Below are 16,920 nucleotides of genomic sequence, written 5' to 3'. Positions count from 1 at the left end.
TTTCATTTACTGTTTTGGACAAGAGAGATGTGTATAGAAGATTAGCATGAGTTCTGTTCCTACAGATATCTACAAGAAGTGGGCTACACCGACACGATATTGGATGTGAAGTCAAAACGAGTACGAGCTTTATTGGGCTTCTCAAGTGATGCTTCAGAGAAGGAAAACAGAAATCAAGAGCCAATGGTAAATGGCACAGAGGGCCAGATTAAAGAAAACACAATGATTGGGTAAGCATCAAGATGACATTGTTATCTTTCTGCATAAGTGCACTTAATGGTATAGAACAAATTTTTATTTCCTGGGAAGATTTCAGGATTTTTTCCTTAGTTGGAGATTAGAGCAATTCTAGCTAATTTTATTATATTAAGCAATAAGCACGGAAATAACTCTGGATTCATAGCTTAAAAGCACCATAAGTTGGTTTTGGCTTTTTTTTTCAGTTGGATGGAAGCACAAAGTCAAATCAAGCCTCTTTTGAGACATGATTGCTAAGTGGTTAAATGTCAGCATTGTTTCAGGTTAACCACGTATTTGTATTGCTGCAAACTTTAATGTATCAATTACAGGCTTTGCTCTTCTGGCCTGTGCTGACTATGACATCATAAATTATATGAGTTATAGGATTCTCCTGAGTGGATCTGTAAAAGTCACATGTTACATTCTGATTCCTGTAAGTTTTTGATTTTCCGCTAATGCATATACATATGTAAATATGACCAAAACGTAAGGTATTCATTTTGGTCTTTCAGTATTTCTAATACTATGACGAGTTAATCAAGGAGAGTAAAAGCTTGTTATGCATACTTTTGCTTTTAAGTAATATTGAAAATGTAAGAGGCTTTTTTCCATTTTCTTCTTTTTCATGCAGATTTAAAAACAAAGAAAAAAAGAGTAAGTTAAATCTGAAACTTAACTGTACAGGCTTCAGGAAAATAATCTGTTATTGTTTAAGATACTGCAAAACTTGGAAAATAATAAAAATGAATTGTTTATTTCAACAATACATGAGGTAGCTGTTCCCAGTAGTTTGGGCTGCATAGCAAGCACAGCTTTCCTCAAAGATTCTCCCTCTTTTTCTTTTTTCCTTTTCCATACGATGTGGCAAAATTCAAGACCTCTATTTTCTAAGGTCTGGTACTGTTATAGGACACATTCTGACTTTTAGAAACCATTTGTAAAATTTCATTATACCCAGCAGATAGCTGCAGCAACTTCAGGCCAGCAAGTTACGTAAGGGCAGAAGTTCATTGTTATGTAATTAAATTCAGTGCTGTGAGGTGGAAAATTTGAACACCCGCAAGCTACTAAAATACATTGTGCCCCTACGTAGCTGACAAGCCATGTCATTTATGTACAGCAGCTTTGTTTTTGAAGAACAAGGAATGCTTGATATATTACAGTAACAATTTCAGTTCGATTTCTGGTGAAGGGGTTGCTTCTTCTCTGGGGACAGTGGGTAAATAAAGCTCTTATACTTTAAAGTTTATTTAAATGTCTTCAGTTTTGAAATGAGTATATTTATAAGGTAGTTATTTGATAGATGAGATGGTTGGACAGCGGTTTTGGATGCATTTGCATTTCTTTCCTATCTTCTTGCTTTCTGGGTAGATCTGAGATTTAACTAGTCTACCCTGTGGCTGAGGATATTCACTGAGGGAGAAAAACAAGTTCCCTTCTATTGTGGCTCTGCAAGCTTGTCAGCTGCAAGGTTGGTCAGGCTGCATGCTTTGAGAAACTCTTTTCATCTCACTTGTGATGCATAAGATGACAGACAGTGTTAGGAAGCTTAGGGGAACGTTTTGATACGTGTTGTATGAAAAGTGACTCCAGGGTTTTACAGTGGAAGAATTTTCCAGGGATCTCATTCACTCATGAAGATTGATGTGACTACGGTGATTTTGAGTTTGTGGATGTCTGCTGAGATCTCCCTCACTGAGAGGAAAAAGTTGGGATTTTACTAAAATTCCTTGGTCAACCTGGGTACAGTACTAGCTTTCAATGCTGTGATTCTTCTGGCTGTTTCAAGTACATTTTCAGACCACTTCTTTCAGTTTTCCATGCAGGAAGCATCTCGTGGCTTTCTTCCTGGCAGCTATTTAACAGCTATTTCATCTTGTGCTACTAGATACTGTAAAATGTTACACTTCACGGTTTCTGTGGCATATAGCACTGTTCACCTCCTCCCAACTGCATCATCACTTGTTTCAGGTTTCAAAGTGCACCTTTATGGCAGATGGAAAATCAGAAATGAGATGAGATGTTGTTCTCAAGTAGCTCACACTTACCTGTTACCTGCCTCATCTGTTGTCAGCATTAAACATGTGTAGAACAGGGGGATTTTTTTAAGAGTTTTAGCATTGAATGTGTGACTAAAATTCAAGGCACATGGATCTTGCTCCTGATCCCAATTGGAATTCTTACTGAGTGATTGAAAACTTAATTTGATGCTTTTCTACCTGGTTGGCAGAACTGAGAAAAATTTAGGTGCCTCAGCTAAATTCTAGGTCACAGCTGAGGTAGGGGGACTCTTTGCAGCAACCTCGCCAGTGCTAGACCAGCTATGGGGAAGGCAAAAAGATTGGCAGTTCTTTTAGCAGCCTGTTGTTATTCCTAGTGTGAATGTAAAGTGAGAAGAGGATTGGGGCCATACCAAGCTGTATGGTTGGAAGGAGTGTGATGAACAAGTGCCTGCAGTTTGGTAGTGGTAGAAGAGGGAAGTTACAGTGAGAGACTGGAAGAGCAAGAAACCAACCAAAGCCTTAGTGCAGTCCCAGGAAATTTAAAGACGTGTTTGTTTGCCAGGACCACCAGACATTGGGACAGTTGCAAACTAAAATGCAGATGGAAGATGTTCTGTGGCTGTATGTAGCTGTATGGATACAGTGAAATTCTTTGTAGAATGCTTTGCTGTCACCACAGAAGCCTGCTAAGTGCTCAAGGCAATGCGGTTTGGCAAATTTTGTGGTTCAAGACATTTAATGAACATTGATGTCAAATGTCTGCTAGCAAGTCTGAGGGTAGTGGTCAACCTGAAGATGCTTTAGTTACATTTGAAAAGCAGAGTGCTGGACAAAATGTAGTGCATGGAAACAAATCGAGTCTAACGAGGAATACCTCTGTTAAAGTGAGAAAATGCAGCTCTTGGAACATTTCCATTGTTTGATCTCAATAGAACTGCATAATATTGTGGGCCCAGCTGAGACTCAGGTTGAAGCGGAGTATGGGGATTGAATAAAGAGAAACCTTGTGGGTGAAAAACAATGAAGACAAATCAATAGGAGTTTGTAAAGAATGCGGGTGAATGTGACAAAGATAACATACAATAGAGGGGAAAATGGCACAGTGAAAACCAGAAGGAATATGGATACAATGATGTGTTTCAGGAACAGTAAGCTGGAAGGCACACTAGCTTTAAATTTCCTTAAAGGTTTCTCCATATAGTAATGTAAATTGCAGAAAGAACAGGTTGGCTTAACTGCCTTCTGTACAACTGAACACCCATGATAAATCCCAAAGAAAGTAAAAGAAAAAAAAAAAAAGGTATTTGATCTTTTTATGCTGCTGTATGGTTACCTCTTTGGGAGGAGAGAGAAGGTAACAGAAACAGGAAACAAAACTTCCTTTATGTTTTGGCTGTTTTCTGTTGGTAATCAACAAATACTTTCTCAGTGAAATGAAAGTGCTGGAGAACAAAATAAATTGGTACTGAGAGAAATTCCAGTAAAGAACAGAAAAGCTGGTGTACTTTGCAACATAGTCTGATTTAGCATGGTTTTTGTGTAAGTCCGTTAATCTGTGTATAGTTCTTGGTGCTGCTACTCAGCCGTCTTCAACAATACCTCGGACCTACCTCTGACTGCACTTCTAATAGCAGCAGACACTCACACTTTTTTTGGAAACGCCTTTGTTGTAAGGGTATTTTTTCTGACTCTAGGGATGTGTGAAGTATGTACTTTGTGATGACTAGGAAGGATATTCCTTCTCTGCTCAGCTCACTACATCTTTTACAAATTTTTATGAATTGTCTGTTACACCACTTGTATCATCCTACCTGTTACACCAGTTATACCTACTTCAGCAGCCAGGGTTTGGACACTTGTGGTATCCACAGTAAATTGAGGCTTTTTGTGGGAAAGGCTGGTGAGAAGATATGGGGTGATTATTGTGAAGCTGATGCTGCTTGTTTTGGTTTGTAGAAGCGTACAGTAGATACTGTAGTGTAAATACTTATGAAAATAATATTTATTTGCAGCAGAAATTATGTGACTTGAATTCTGGTAGGCTCCAGTTATTTTAGAAATTGCCATTTGATCCCTCATGTCTCTCAGCTTAATTTCGTATATCTTAGAAGGTTGCAGTTACATCACAGAACTGCCCCCACCTCTTTGGGGTTTTTTTTTAATTCTTTTGTTACAGTGATGAACAAACTACTGTTGTCTGAAAGTTTTTTAAAGCCAAATCAGTTTCTCTTCTTACTATTAGGTGAAGTAGCCTTAGTCTTTATGCGTTACTAGCTGCTACATCTGTGGCCAAACTTGTATTCTTACATTGCCTATTTATTTGCTAATGTACAGATCCTCTTGAAAACTTTAGCACTCAAGACATCCTGTGGATTTTGAATGCACCCTGCAAGATTTTGATTCCATAAATGAAATGTTGCTATGATAACCTGAGATAGATATAGTCCTGTTCCCAGTTATTTCACGGATTTTAAAAGGGAATCTGTTTTCACTTTCTCCAATCAGCTCACTTGCATTACAAAAGATAAGTACCACTTGGCATGACTGGACTCAAAAACACGTACTAAAATAATAACTTTATAATAACTGTTGAAATTCTTAACACCTGCAGTGTTAAGTGCAGGGGAATGGGTGCTTTCCCCCAACAAACTGAAACAGAATGAAAGCTGCCTGCAAATGTCACATGTAGCCTTGAAAACATGAGAGTATTTAAGTATCTTCGATTCACTTATTACCTCATTTTTAATAGCTTTATCTTACTGACTGAAACCTAAACAGTCAAATTAGTTTACTTTCTTGAAGGTGTGTATTTGGCTACCATTTGATACGAGTGGAAGCAAACAGAATAAAGAAATAAAACTGGAAAGGAATGAGGGTATTCCAAGCATATGTATGTATATACACACATATATATGGATGCGTGTATATGTATAAAACACTGTAAGTACATTATCTGAGTTCTTGCTAAGGTTTGATCATTAAAACTATGTTTAAATTGCCAATAGGAACTTTTTAAAGAAAAGTAGTTCTGAGTGATATATCTCTCTCTGAAACTGAGGTAATACCTTTTTTTATTCTATTGAACTGCATATGGCTTCCACTGCCTATACTTTACATAGGCAAAAAGGCATCAAACCTCAACACTTCAGCAAATCCAAAGACCTTTCCAAAGATTAAAATTAAACATTCTGAACACCTTACCTTTATGATGTGCAACAAATCATTCCAACTGGCACTTCAGCGAATTAATGCCTTTCTGTACCAGAAGGCATTGAATAACTTTTTTGCATTTCTATAAATTCTATTAACACTGACCCATGTAATGAAAATGCTGCATACTGGCTGATGAATGTTGTGTGTTGACTAGCTTATAAAATGGTTTCTTTGGTAAAATATCTCTGAATTTAAAAACTTGAGGTAACATCTGCCATGAAAAAGATTTCCAAAATAGTATGTGAGAATAAAATACTGAATTACAAAAAGAAAAAAATCCCAAATCTGTTTGCTGTATTCCTTTTCTGGTGGGAATTTTTTTTACACTTTTTTCCTGTTTGTCCCTGCTTCCACCTTGCAGTGACCTAATAGGCATTTCAAAGGTACCTGATTAAGGCCAGGCCTGGATACTTTGAACAGATGCCTTAAATTGGGGGGGGGGGGGGTTGGAAAAGGAGACAAATCTGGGTTTTATGTGAAGAAAGTAGTACCAATGGACCACTCTCTTAATTTCATTGGCACAGATCTATGGCTTTAAAGGCTGGAGGGATGCTTCTTGGAAACGTCACATAAGAGTCATGGTACAGGAGGAATGGGGAGAAAGAGACAGAGAAGGTTTGCAGTGGGTGAGAGAGAAGCAAAGAGAGGGGTCATGGATGGAGAAATACCTTATAAAAGGTTACTTCGTTTCTTCAAACACTGAATTTATGTTTTATTTTTATTCTTTAAAAAGCTTGCTTATTTGACATATAGTTATCTTACTAGATTTGACAGGAGAAGTGGCCTTTCCTTTTTAAATTGCATTCCTTTGTGATTCCAATTTACATCCAAACCATTTTGTAAGTGTTGCTTACCAGTTGTAGTATGTATCGCACTGTTTCTTGCATTGTGTGCTGTGAATTCATAACAGGTTTCAAAGGTTGTGACAGACTGTCTAGCCTGTCCCGTGCTCCTTGTTTGTAAATTTTGCTGATTCTAAGTGTTTCATAGTTTTATACATTATTAGTTTGATATTTTCTGTGCTGAGTTATGAAAGATTTTGCATGGTATGGAAGATTTAGCAAACTGTTCTGAAAGATAGCCCTTGTAGAAAGGAATACATTTGAATTTGCATGCGTTTATTTACTGCATCCATTTCGAAAGAGCTCAGCTAGCCACATTGAAAAGACTGTGTTAAAACATAAAATAACTAAATTCTATGGGGAATTAATAAAACTTACGACCTTGCAGTAGAGCATTTTGACAGTAGGAAGAGCTGAGCCAAAGAAAATGGCTCGAGAAAGAGACTGCTGGAGTAGCTCTTTGAATGCTGGGTCACAACAGGCTTTTTCCTGTTACAGGCCCCCAGAAACATTTCTCAGCCTATGCTGAACTTGTGTTTATTTAAATTTACTGTGGTATTTCTTCCTGCTTCTGAATTCATCAATAAAATCTGGCTTTATTTAAGATAACTTGTGTATGTCTTGGATAAAACAAATGAACCAAAAACCCCTCTACTTTTTCATTTGGGGGAGTGAGTAGGACCGAGGCAATTAATGGCCTTGCGGCTGGGCTGTTCATGGGAGCAGTCTGAGTGTCTCCCTGCACATGACCACAGACTCCCAAGAGTTGTTATCAACAAAGGAGAAGATAATGAGAGAAATATTAAATGTGTTGGTTACAAAGAGAATACTTGTCTGTAATGTGGCTTTAGTGTAAGTTAAACTTGACTTTGCAATATGAATCATTCTGGATCATGCTGGGAGCAGGAAAGGTATGATCAATGTGCTGTTTTAGTTTCCACATAACAGCTTCACCTTTCCCTTAGGTTATGGTTTCTACTTTTCACTCAGTAAGAAACAGGATTTGTGTTAAGATCCTGAATATTAAATGCGGAGAGCAAATCCAACACTATACGTTCTGTAAGACTGCAAATATTTTGATGTCAGGGCCGGCTAGATTTTTACACAAAGTAGTTGTCTTGAGCTGTGTCACTGTAGGGCAGAAATAGTACATGTGGAATATCCACAAATTGTGTTTCTTAGATTTCATGAGAAGATATTATTATTGGTTTTAGTCTTAAGAGGCCAAGGGGTTAAGAAAGATCTGAATTGAACAGCTTGTAATATACAAGTTGGGATGAGATGATGAGATTTTCAGTTGCAGAAAGTTCTGGCAACTTCTCTTGAGGAGAAAAATGTTAATGTGATTTCAGGTTTATGTTGCTTTAAGGGAGGTAAGTACTTCAGTTACCGGCCCATTTGTAAGAAGAATTTTGCATTTTAAGCGGAAAGAAGTGTCTTATCTTTGGGGATCAGAAGTTCCCTGTGTAATGTTCACAAAATCTGTGTGCTGCCCATCCATTAGTAGTAAGATGGAAAACTCAGCAGCATTAATGTAGCTATGCTTTACTTTGTGGCACTACTTACTGTCTGTGCTTGTGATAAGCAGTTAGTCCTGTTGTACTTAATCATGTGCAGACACGAATAGGTAGTCTCTCTGTCCCTTAACCTTTGCTGTCTAATTGGCTAAGGCCACTGGAGAGGAGGATGTAATGTAGAGTTAACAGTATCTGATAGAAGATGTTATACTGGTTAAATAATGATTTTTATTTTTTTTTTTTTTTTTAAGGTTTAATTAGGAATTGGTAAGTCAACTGGGATGAAACCCTCAATGAAAGAAGGCAAGGTTAGGTGCTGGGGAGAAAACCATGCAAGGGTGCTGTGGTTGCAGAGTACGATTGAGGAAGCAGCAGTGGGAAGGAGATTCAGGACAAGCGGCTGAGGAGCACAGGGTTGAGGAAGTCCTGCCAAAATCTGATTACTGTATGCACTCTGCTTTGGCAGTTTCTGTAGTTGCTCCTGCTGTCTGGGCTTTTTGGCTTGTTCTTCTCTAGCAGTTTTTCTTTAGTCAGTATGGCTGGGGAAGAAGAAAAAAGCAATACCTAAGTTCTTGCCCTTTGAAACTTATGTTCTCCCTTAACACATGTTTTGATCCAAGGACAGCCCAATAAACAGGAATCATCCTTTCTGAGACCTTTGTGGTTTTTTTTTGGTCTCCCTTTATTTGCAACAGGTCCTGAGCCTTGCCATAGTCTTTCTTCACTTATGCTTATAATACTACAGTTCGTGTATTAGTCCTTGCCTTGGGAGCTCCATTCTATTGTTTTCACCCATTAATTTTTTTAAGAAGTATTCTAGACTACAGAAGCCCTGGAAATGTTGAGTTGTGTTTCTTTTTCTGAAATGGAATTTAAAGTAATTTATTATACTACACTATCTCTGAATATATTTTTGCCGCTTCTGCTTTTTTATGTTGCTTTATCAATGACCCCATAAAGAGAAACAAACTAAACAGATGGAGAATAATGAAACAAGTAAGCTTCAAATTGCCTTCAGAGTACATTATATAAATTAACTAAGGCCAGACATTTTCCTGCATATGTTTTACAGTATTCCTAAGTTTTTATGCTTTCAGTAATATTTAAAATGGAGTTTGTTTATGTGCTGCTAAAGGATGCTAAATTACAGAGTTATTTTTTATTTGACTGCTAAAATTTTTTGGGGTACAGTATAGCCAGTCAACCTGTCTGTCAGCTTGAGGCTTCTTTTCCCTGTAGAACTTTTAAATAGTTTAAATACTCTGACACTTCTGCTTACTTTTTTTGGTTCTTCTGAATTCTTTCTTGGAAGTTCTGCTGTAGTACAAATAATCTCTTGTGGTACTGTGCTGACTTAGTACATTTTTGTACTGTGCAGGAGTTTTGAAATACGTGATAAAACTACTGTGTTTTCCAATGCCTGAGATGCCTTCTACCCTCCCGTGTAAATGGAGATATACAACTACGTATATATCCTGCCCTCTCAAGTGTGCAATGATTAATGAGACAGTTGAATTCACATCAGTTACTTTAAGATTTAACCTTCTCTTTCGGTAGTCACTTTGAACTTCAGTGTGAGCGAGCCTGCCTTGAGGTCAGATGAGTACAAAACCAAATCTAGGTGTGAATTACTGCATATATTGTTCCTGTAGAAGGATATCTGTCTCTTAATAACCAGTTCTGTTGATTAAAATTTTGTATTCTGTTTGTTACTATTTCATACATTGCTATTTACTGTAGCATGTCTGACAGTTGCTAATGTAGATTAGCAGCCATGATGTTTTTACATGGTAGATTTTTACATGGCAGAATATAGAGGAAAAACCAATGATTTAGTCACCTAAAGGTTGACCAGGACACACAAAATTTGCTGAAAATCAAGAAGTTAGTCAAGTGAAGCACATTACAAATTTTGTCTTGCCATGATTTTTGTGTTGGAACAGCAAAATAAGAGTACCATACGATTTCTGTGAAAACATACGTTATTGCTACAAATTCATGAGGTATTATAGTCTCCCAAGGTAGTGATTACTTAAGGAAAAATTAAAATATTATAGACTGCTTTCAGATTTGCTGTAGAAACAAGAGGGTCAAAATACTGCAGGAAGCATGTTTGGGATTGTTCGTATTTAAGATAAGATAGGGGAAAGTAGAAGGAATATTCTCAGTAAAACCAGTGGCCATGAAAACATAGCGTACAACACAGTATATTATGGGGCTGTGTATGTGGAGTTTCTAATGGCAAGTGAAATCTTTACTGGTATTTTTCAGCAGTGAAGATGAGTAAATGAGAAGAGGGTAGAATAGCAAATTGTCTTAATGAGATGCAGACATCCTGAGGCTATCAAGAAGCCACTCCTGCTAATTGTCATGTAAGCATAGAAGTGCCTGAGCAGAGACTGTGTAAAGAAGGAAGTGTGTTGCTCATCATGCCTTATTACCCATCAGAGCTTTTGCCCTTGGACGTTCTCTGTAATAAACCTTTGAAAAGTGTTATGAAGAAACACTGGGATAAGTGGGTGATGGATAGATGATCAGATGTTTACACTGCAGGGAGTTTAAAAGGCCATACTATATAGGCTTGTTAGTTAATTGAACCTTTTGAAATGTGTCATAGCAGAAACAAAATGTAGCATTAGCAGCGCACTTGCTGGTCATAAGGGTGACTGTACAAGACAATTTAGAGCTACAACTCTGAAAAGAGAGAGAGACTTCTATTGTTTCAGTGGTTGTGAAAATCAAGATGACGTGCATTTAGTGCTGAACTATGAAAAACAGACTACTGATTAAAGGTAAGAAAACAATAAAACTTGTCTTTACTGCTGTAAAGTCATATAAAGAATGGACAAGGTTTTACTGGAAGTAATCATTATAATTCAAACTGAATAATTTTTTTCACCACTACATCTTTGAGGCATTGATGGAGAAGTGTGTGTTCTGCATAGAAAACATGGTACCTGGTCTTAGCTGTAGGATTGCTTTAATTGTACTTTCATCAGAGTTTTAATAATAGTTACAGTTCTGCTTCTTGGATTCTTCCTCTTCAGTTGCTAGTATAACAACCCTTACACTTCCCGTTCTGAGGCATCGCCTGAATTTGTGCCAGTGCAGACATAATTTACCCAGTCTTCATCCGTTTCCTTATTTGTTTAATCCTAACGTCTACGTAAATGTTATTTAGTCATCAATGGTATTTTCCCATTATATTGTTTTATAGTGGCAGATTTACCATGTCTTAAAAGTTAATCATTGTTAGATCTAGAGTTTGATATTTCCCAGCAATGTGAGGAACATCACATCGCAGCAGCAAAGTTTTCCTGTACCCTGATGTACATGTGGGAGGCCAACTTAGTAGCTGTAACTCATGTCCTTGTTGCTGAGGCTTTCAGTGGTGGTATATCAGTATTTAAGTTGCTTTTGGGCACATACCAGATGAACGTTGCTTTAAAATGCTTTTCAAATAAAAAAAATTGAAGTGTCTGTCTTGGTAATTGCAGCTGGATGAAGAATAATTGTTGCTTATTTTTTTTAATCCACAAACATTTTTAGCTATAGGCTTATTTTAGTGTCATGTGTTGTTAGACATCATCATACAGAACAGACTGGTAATTGCAAAAGTGACTTTGTTACGATTTCTTTTGACTTATGATGGTGGTTGTTGTTGTTGTTTAGGAAACCTGAATTGACTGACTCTGCCTCTCTGCTAGAGACCTTCAAGTTTCTTGAAAATGCAGCTGCAGACTTTAGTGATGAAGAAGATGAAGATGATATTGACGGAAGAGAGAAAACAATCATTGATACTGCAACAGTGAGTGGAAAAAATAATTGAAAAAGTTACGAAGAACTGAAAAAGTGAGATTAATGAGATGCCTATATGCAAAGTATTTGACTGTGTATGTACACGTGCAAATCATTAATGCATCTTTATGATGGTCTGTCCAAGCATGTGTGCATAAGAGGGATTATATATGCATTTCTCCGTTTGTGCATACAAGTTAAGCTTTGCCATCTTTATTGCTTTAAGTTTTCAGTGACAGATTTTTTTAAAATTGTCTTCCTACTATTCCATATTGCCTAGTATTTTTTATATATATTTTTATATATATTGAATACAATTTTTAAGATAGCAGGTGTCCTTTTTTACAATTTTCAGCTTAGTTTGAAGGTAGTGTTTGTAACGTTGCATGTCAAAAATACATTGTTTCTTGAATATTTATATAAATGTATTGACATCTAAAATTACTCATAGAAATTTATCCTTGTAGGTTACAGAACTGAAATACCAAATTTTTCTTTAGATAGTTTGTGGAAGGAAGAAAAAGTGTAACTGGAAAAACTCTACCATGCGGTTAATAAACTTTTTTGTTTGTTTATTCAGTGAAATACCTGAAACTCTCTCTTGAGCTATACTTTGCTATATGATTTGGTCATTATTCAGTGAGTTCTGTTTTTTAGCAGTTGAAGCAGATCAGACTTAAAATGGATATGATTGTTTCTATGATGAGTTTTACGAATGAACACTTAAAAAACTCATTAGTTTTAAAGAGTTTTTGAAGAGAATCTTTGTAAACTTGTTCCTGTCATCCATGGGCTGTGAACTAATGTCTGAGACTCCTCTGCAAAATCATCTGTAATAGAGTGTGTTTAGTAAGTCTGCTGCAGGCATGAAGCTTGAAGTTTAGAATTGCTTCAGGTTTTGAAATGGGTTCGTTGTATTTAGAGAAAACAGTCATTCATCCTCATGAACTATGGGACGTTGGTCTATGTATTGAAGTCTTTACAGACCCTTAGCAAGGTTCCAAGTCAAAATATTGTGATGAATGTAATTCTTTTTTTCTGTAGAAGTAAAATCTATGCTACAGATTTCATGTATCATAGCTGTAAAGCATCTAGTCCATTTTGATTATTGAGAGAAAAGTAAATTTATTTCAGAAAGCATACAGTGAGGTCTTTCATTAAAACATGTATTTTGTCTTTTAACAAAACGTAATTTTTTTAAAAACTAGCTTGCTTTTGAATTTGAAAGGGAATTGCATTTTAAACATGGAAGTCTCATGTTCAAATACCTGTAATATCTGAGGAAGTATCCAGGATGGAATAATTTTGCCAGATCTGAGCGAATGAGGTCTTGTCAGTTGTATTGTGGTTTGTTGGGGTTTGGGGTTTTTTTTTCCTAAACTTATCTCTTGGTCCACATGTAGAGTGGTTTCAGAGGTGAGAGTTAAGAAGGCTATTTTCTGAGAAGCAGAGTGAGTTTGGCTTTGCTGCAGTCCTTTCTACAGCAGTCTGGGGGTTTTGGTTTTGGGTTTTGTAATGGTTTTGTTGATTTTAGTTTGGTTTTTTTAAATCTGTATGAAGAAAGTTTGTACTTTTCTAGTATTAAAATAGTAGTGGTCTAGGTCAGTGTAGATTCATTATGAATTGTTTTGTCACAAGAAGAAAGATCTACAGACAAATTTCATTTTGACTTAAAAGTTTGAACAAAGCCTGAATACTTATTCCAGATTTGCTTATTAATATATACTTTTCTGCTTCTTGTTCAACTTCTTAGGATTTTGCATAGAAGACAAGACAGTACTGCTTGGTATAAAGATGTGTGTATAATGTAATTCACTTTTTCTATTCTCCATGCTGACCTTTCAGATTGTAAGGAAAAGAGTGCTATCTGACAGCAGTGAAGACAGAGATACAGAAGAAGCTTTGAAAGAGTTTGACTTTTTGGTTACCTCAGATGAAGGTGATGGGGAATCGAGAAGTTCAGGAGATGGAACAGACTGGGGTAAGGAAATGTAATGAATTGTACCAGGAAGAAAGAAAAATGTGCTAAGAATACTTGGGATTGATTGAGATCTCTATCACAATCACAGCTTCTTTTGAGTATTCCTACAGTAAATAATTGGCAGACTGAATTTCTCCTTTTTATATATACTGCTTTAATATAAGGATTCTTCAAGTGTTATGCTTCTTGTCATTGTCTTCTTCCTTTTCTCTAATAACAAGGCAGATAGAATTTGAATTTCATGAGTGGAGTTTCAATGTGTTTTTCCAGTGACCCATCCTAATGAAGGGCTCTGATAAAGCTGTATTTTACAATTATGACATGAAAGTTATTTTGTCTTTGCTTTCTCCCACTTTGATACAGAGAGTAATGTGAGTCATAAATACTGAATTATTGTACTTTCATAAATATTGAATTATTGTAACACTTTTTTTTGTGTTAGAAATTTGGGCAATATATACTACTCAGTTGCTCAAAATTTCTTTCATAATTTACCAGAATAATAGATCTTTAAGCCCTCTAGTCAGAGAAAGAGAGACATTTCATAAACTGTTCTCTGTCCTTTGAGGTTCATGTCCTACAACCCAGAATGCCAGCATGCACTTTACTTTGACATAATTATTATGCATAAATATACCGCATAGGGAAGGGAAGAAGGAAGCAAACTGGTTAAATATCTTGATGGGGAGTTGTTTCCTCCTTAAGCTGCTCTGGAAGGTCTTAAGAGTAAGTGGACACAGGGGGAGCTGTGGAAAGTGAATGGAAAATAACTTATCTTTATAATGGAACTACAGCTTTGACAGATAAGCCGTTGTAGCTGTGGCTCTCACATGAGCTAATAGCTCCGAGATTCTGTGTTTCACTGAACCATGTTTAACTCCTGGTTGGACTCCAAATTACTGTTCAGTATGGTGTAGTCTCTCTGCTTCAGAGGATGTGTCTCACTATAGTTATATACAGCAGTCAGTATTCTGTTCACCAATAAATTTAGGAATGTTATTCTTTTTTACTAAAAATAAAAATAAAAAGATGCTTTTCTTCAATATTAAAATTTTATCCATTTGCACCTGGTAAGCATAGCTGTTGTTGTGTCACTGATGTTAGTATGCCAACAGGAACTTTTTGGTTCTTAAATTCACACTTCTGGTTTATTTTTACTTTCATTGATAACAGCTGAGTACAAATGAGCGAAAGTCTAACATTAAATTGTCATGGAAAGTAGTAATCCCATTTCTAGAAATATTAAGGGTTTTTTTGAGTTATAGATGTCCATGTTTTTCAGTTACTTGTTTCACAACCTGTCTTTTATGATAACTGCATATAAGAATAAGGTTCTTCAAGGAGCTGCCATTATGAATCACATTAATTTAAGCAAAACTGTTAAATGTAGCATAGAACAGTTATGTTGTAAAGGGAGGATAGAAGCAAACAGAGGAAGTCCTTGCTTTGTTTTTGGATCCCAAGCATTACTCATCAGTTACAGTAATCTGTTGAACCCATTTGGCTTGAAAGGTCCTCAGAAGTGTTCAGGTAATTTTTAAACTATAAAGCACTTGCACAGTAGTAGTTCAGGATCTGCTTGTGAAGTTGAACAGAACCTGTGGGATGCAGGAAGCATCCTGGGGCAGTCAGTAGAAAATTAATTTATTAAGTATTTTCCTGGCAACAGTACATATAAATGCATTTAATTATTTTTTGTTGTTGTTGGAGGACAGCAAAAAATCTTGTTTAGCCAGGGAGGAAAAGCATGATTAAAACTTACAATGTGGTCCCAGAAAGAATACATACTTGTTGTCTCTCAAGCATAATTTTTCATACCTTTTCTTCATGCAAGTTTTGATCATTAATGTTCTTCATGCAATTTTTTATTATTAGTAGTACTTAATTGGGCATATGTATTAAGAAGACATGACTTAGCCCACAGACCATCTTTTTTAGAGTCTCTCTTCAGCTTATTAATATCTCTCTCTTTTCATAGCTGCTGCAAAAAGACTAATGCCTCAAGACTTTGGGTCTTGAATTAATCTGTCACTCATGAGTATAGGATCGTGACTGAAGAATTCAGAGGAGTGAGAGATCATCTAGTCCAGCCTCCTGCTCAGTTCCATTTGCAGCAGGTTACTGTGGCCGCCTTCTGGTCAAGTTTTGAGTATCTTCCAAGAAAGGAATTCCCATAAACTCTTCCAGAGCAGTAGAATCATAGAATAGTTAGGGTTAGAAGGGACCTTCTAAGTTCATCTAGTCCAAACCCCCTGCAATGAGCAGGGACATTTTCAACTAGATCAGGTTGCCCACAATCACATCCAGCCTGGCCTTGAATGTCTCCAGTATTCTGGTATTTGACTGTCCTTGAGGTAAGAAATATTTTGTCCTTCTGTGATGCAAGTCTGAGCAGAGTCTGTCTCTGTCTTCCCTACACCTGCCCATTGGATAGTTGTAGGCAGCACTAAGATGCTTCTTTTGCCATTGCCGAACACTCACGGTAGTCTCAGCCCCTCCTTTTAGCTCATCTGCTCCAGTTGCCTTAACTATCTTAGTGGCTCTGCGGGACTTGCTGTACTATGTCAATACTAGATACTTAGCATTATACTTACCAGGCTTCCAAGTGTAAGAAGTGCTATACTGGATGCAGTACTCAAGTTGTGCTCTCACAAATGCCGAAGAAGGAAGTAACCACATGCCTCACACTACTGGCTATGGTTTGTTAATAGAGCCCAGGATATGGTCAGTGGACTTTGCTGCAAGAGTATGCTACTGACTCTTCTTCAATTTGATGTTGAAGAAGGGCCCCTAGGTCTTTTCAGCATTGTTAATTTCTAACAGATCAGTCCCCATAATAACCCATGTCCAGTTGTGTATCTTCTGTCCAATCATAGTGACTCCTTCAGGTTGTGATTGATAGTGTTGTGCTTCCTCTACAGACATTCAGTTTCTGCATATTAGTCTGAGGATAAATGTATTATTTTTCATATTTTTAAAGGTTTAGAGTAGTTTATTGATGTAAAAAGCAAACTTGGTCTGAAAGGAATTAATTTTTAAATAATAAGGTTGAGATTTTAATGGGGAAAACAAAGCAAAAAGATAGTGCATTTTAAAAAATGTTGTAGCTGTAATGGTCATGAAAATAACTATGTATGAGGAAAAGCTGTATTACCTCCCTTCTCTCACAAATTAGTTTTTCTAAGCTGCCTCAGTACAGTCTTTCCATATATGGAAAAAATTACTTTTTTGAATGTGAACTCATGTAACGTGTTGTTCAAAACCTCCAACTACCACACAATTGAAGAATACTACTTCTCTGTATCATGTCACAGGGGAAGCAATTT

At 36.7% G+C, this 16,920-nt stretch overlaps 1 protein-coding gene across 3 annotated transcripts in view; it reads left to right on the top strand.

Annotated features, from left to right (window-relative positions):
- The window catches only part of STRN (striatin), a 74,029-nt gene that overhangs the window by 26,070 nt on the left and 31,039 nt on the right, over positions 1-16,920 (top strand). For all 3 annotated transcript variants that reach the window (XM_030499315.1, XM_030499317.1, XM_030499316.1), the window contains 3 exons: positions 66-230; positions 11,488-11,623; positions 13,459-13,594. In XM_030499315.1, the coding sequence (XP_030355175.1) occupies positions 66-230; positions 11,488-11,623; positions 13,459-13,594 (437 nt within the window). The remainder of the gene's footprint in view (positions 1-65; positions 231-11,487; positions 11,624-13,458; positions 13,595-16,920) is intronic.

Source organism: Strigops habroptila, chromosome 10 (genome assembly GCF_004027225.2).
Source record: "Strigops habroptila isolate Jane chromosome 10, bStrHab1.2.pri, whole genome shotgun sequence".
NCBI lineage: Eukaryota > Metazoa > Chordata > Aves > Psittaciformes > Psittacidae > Strigops > Strigops habroptila.
The sequence above is the reverse complement of the archived record's forward strand: the minus strand, read 5'-3'. Positions and strand labels throughout refer to the sequence as shown.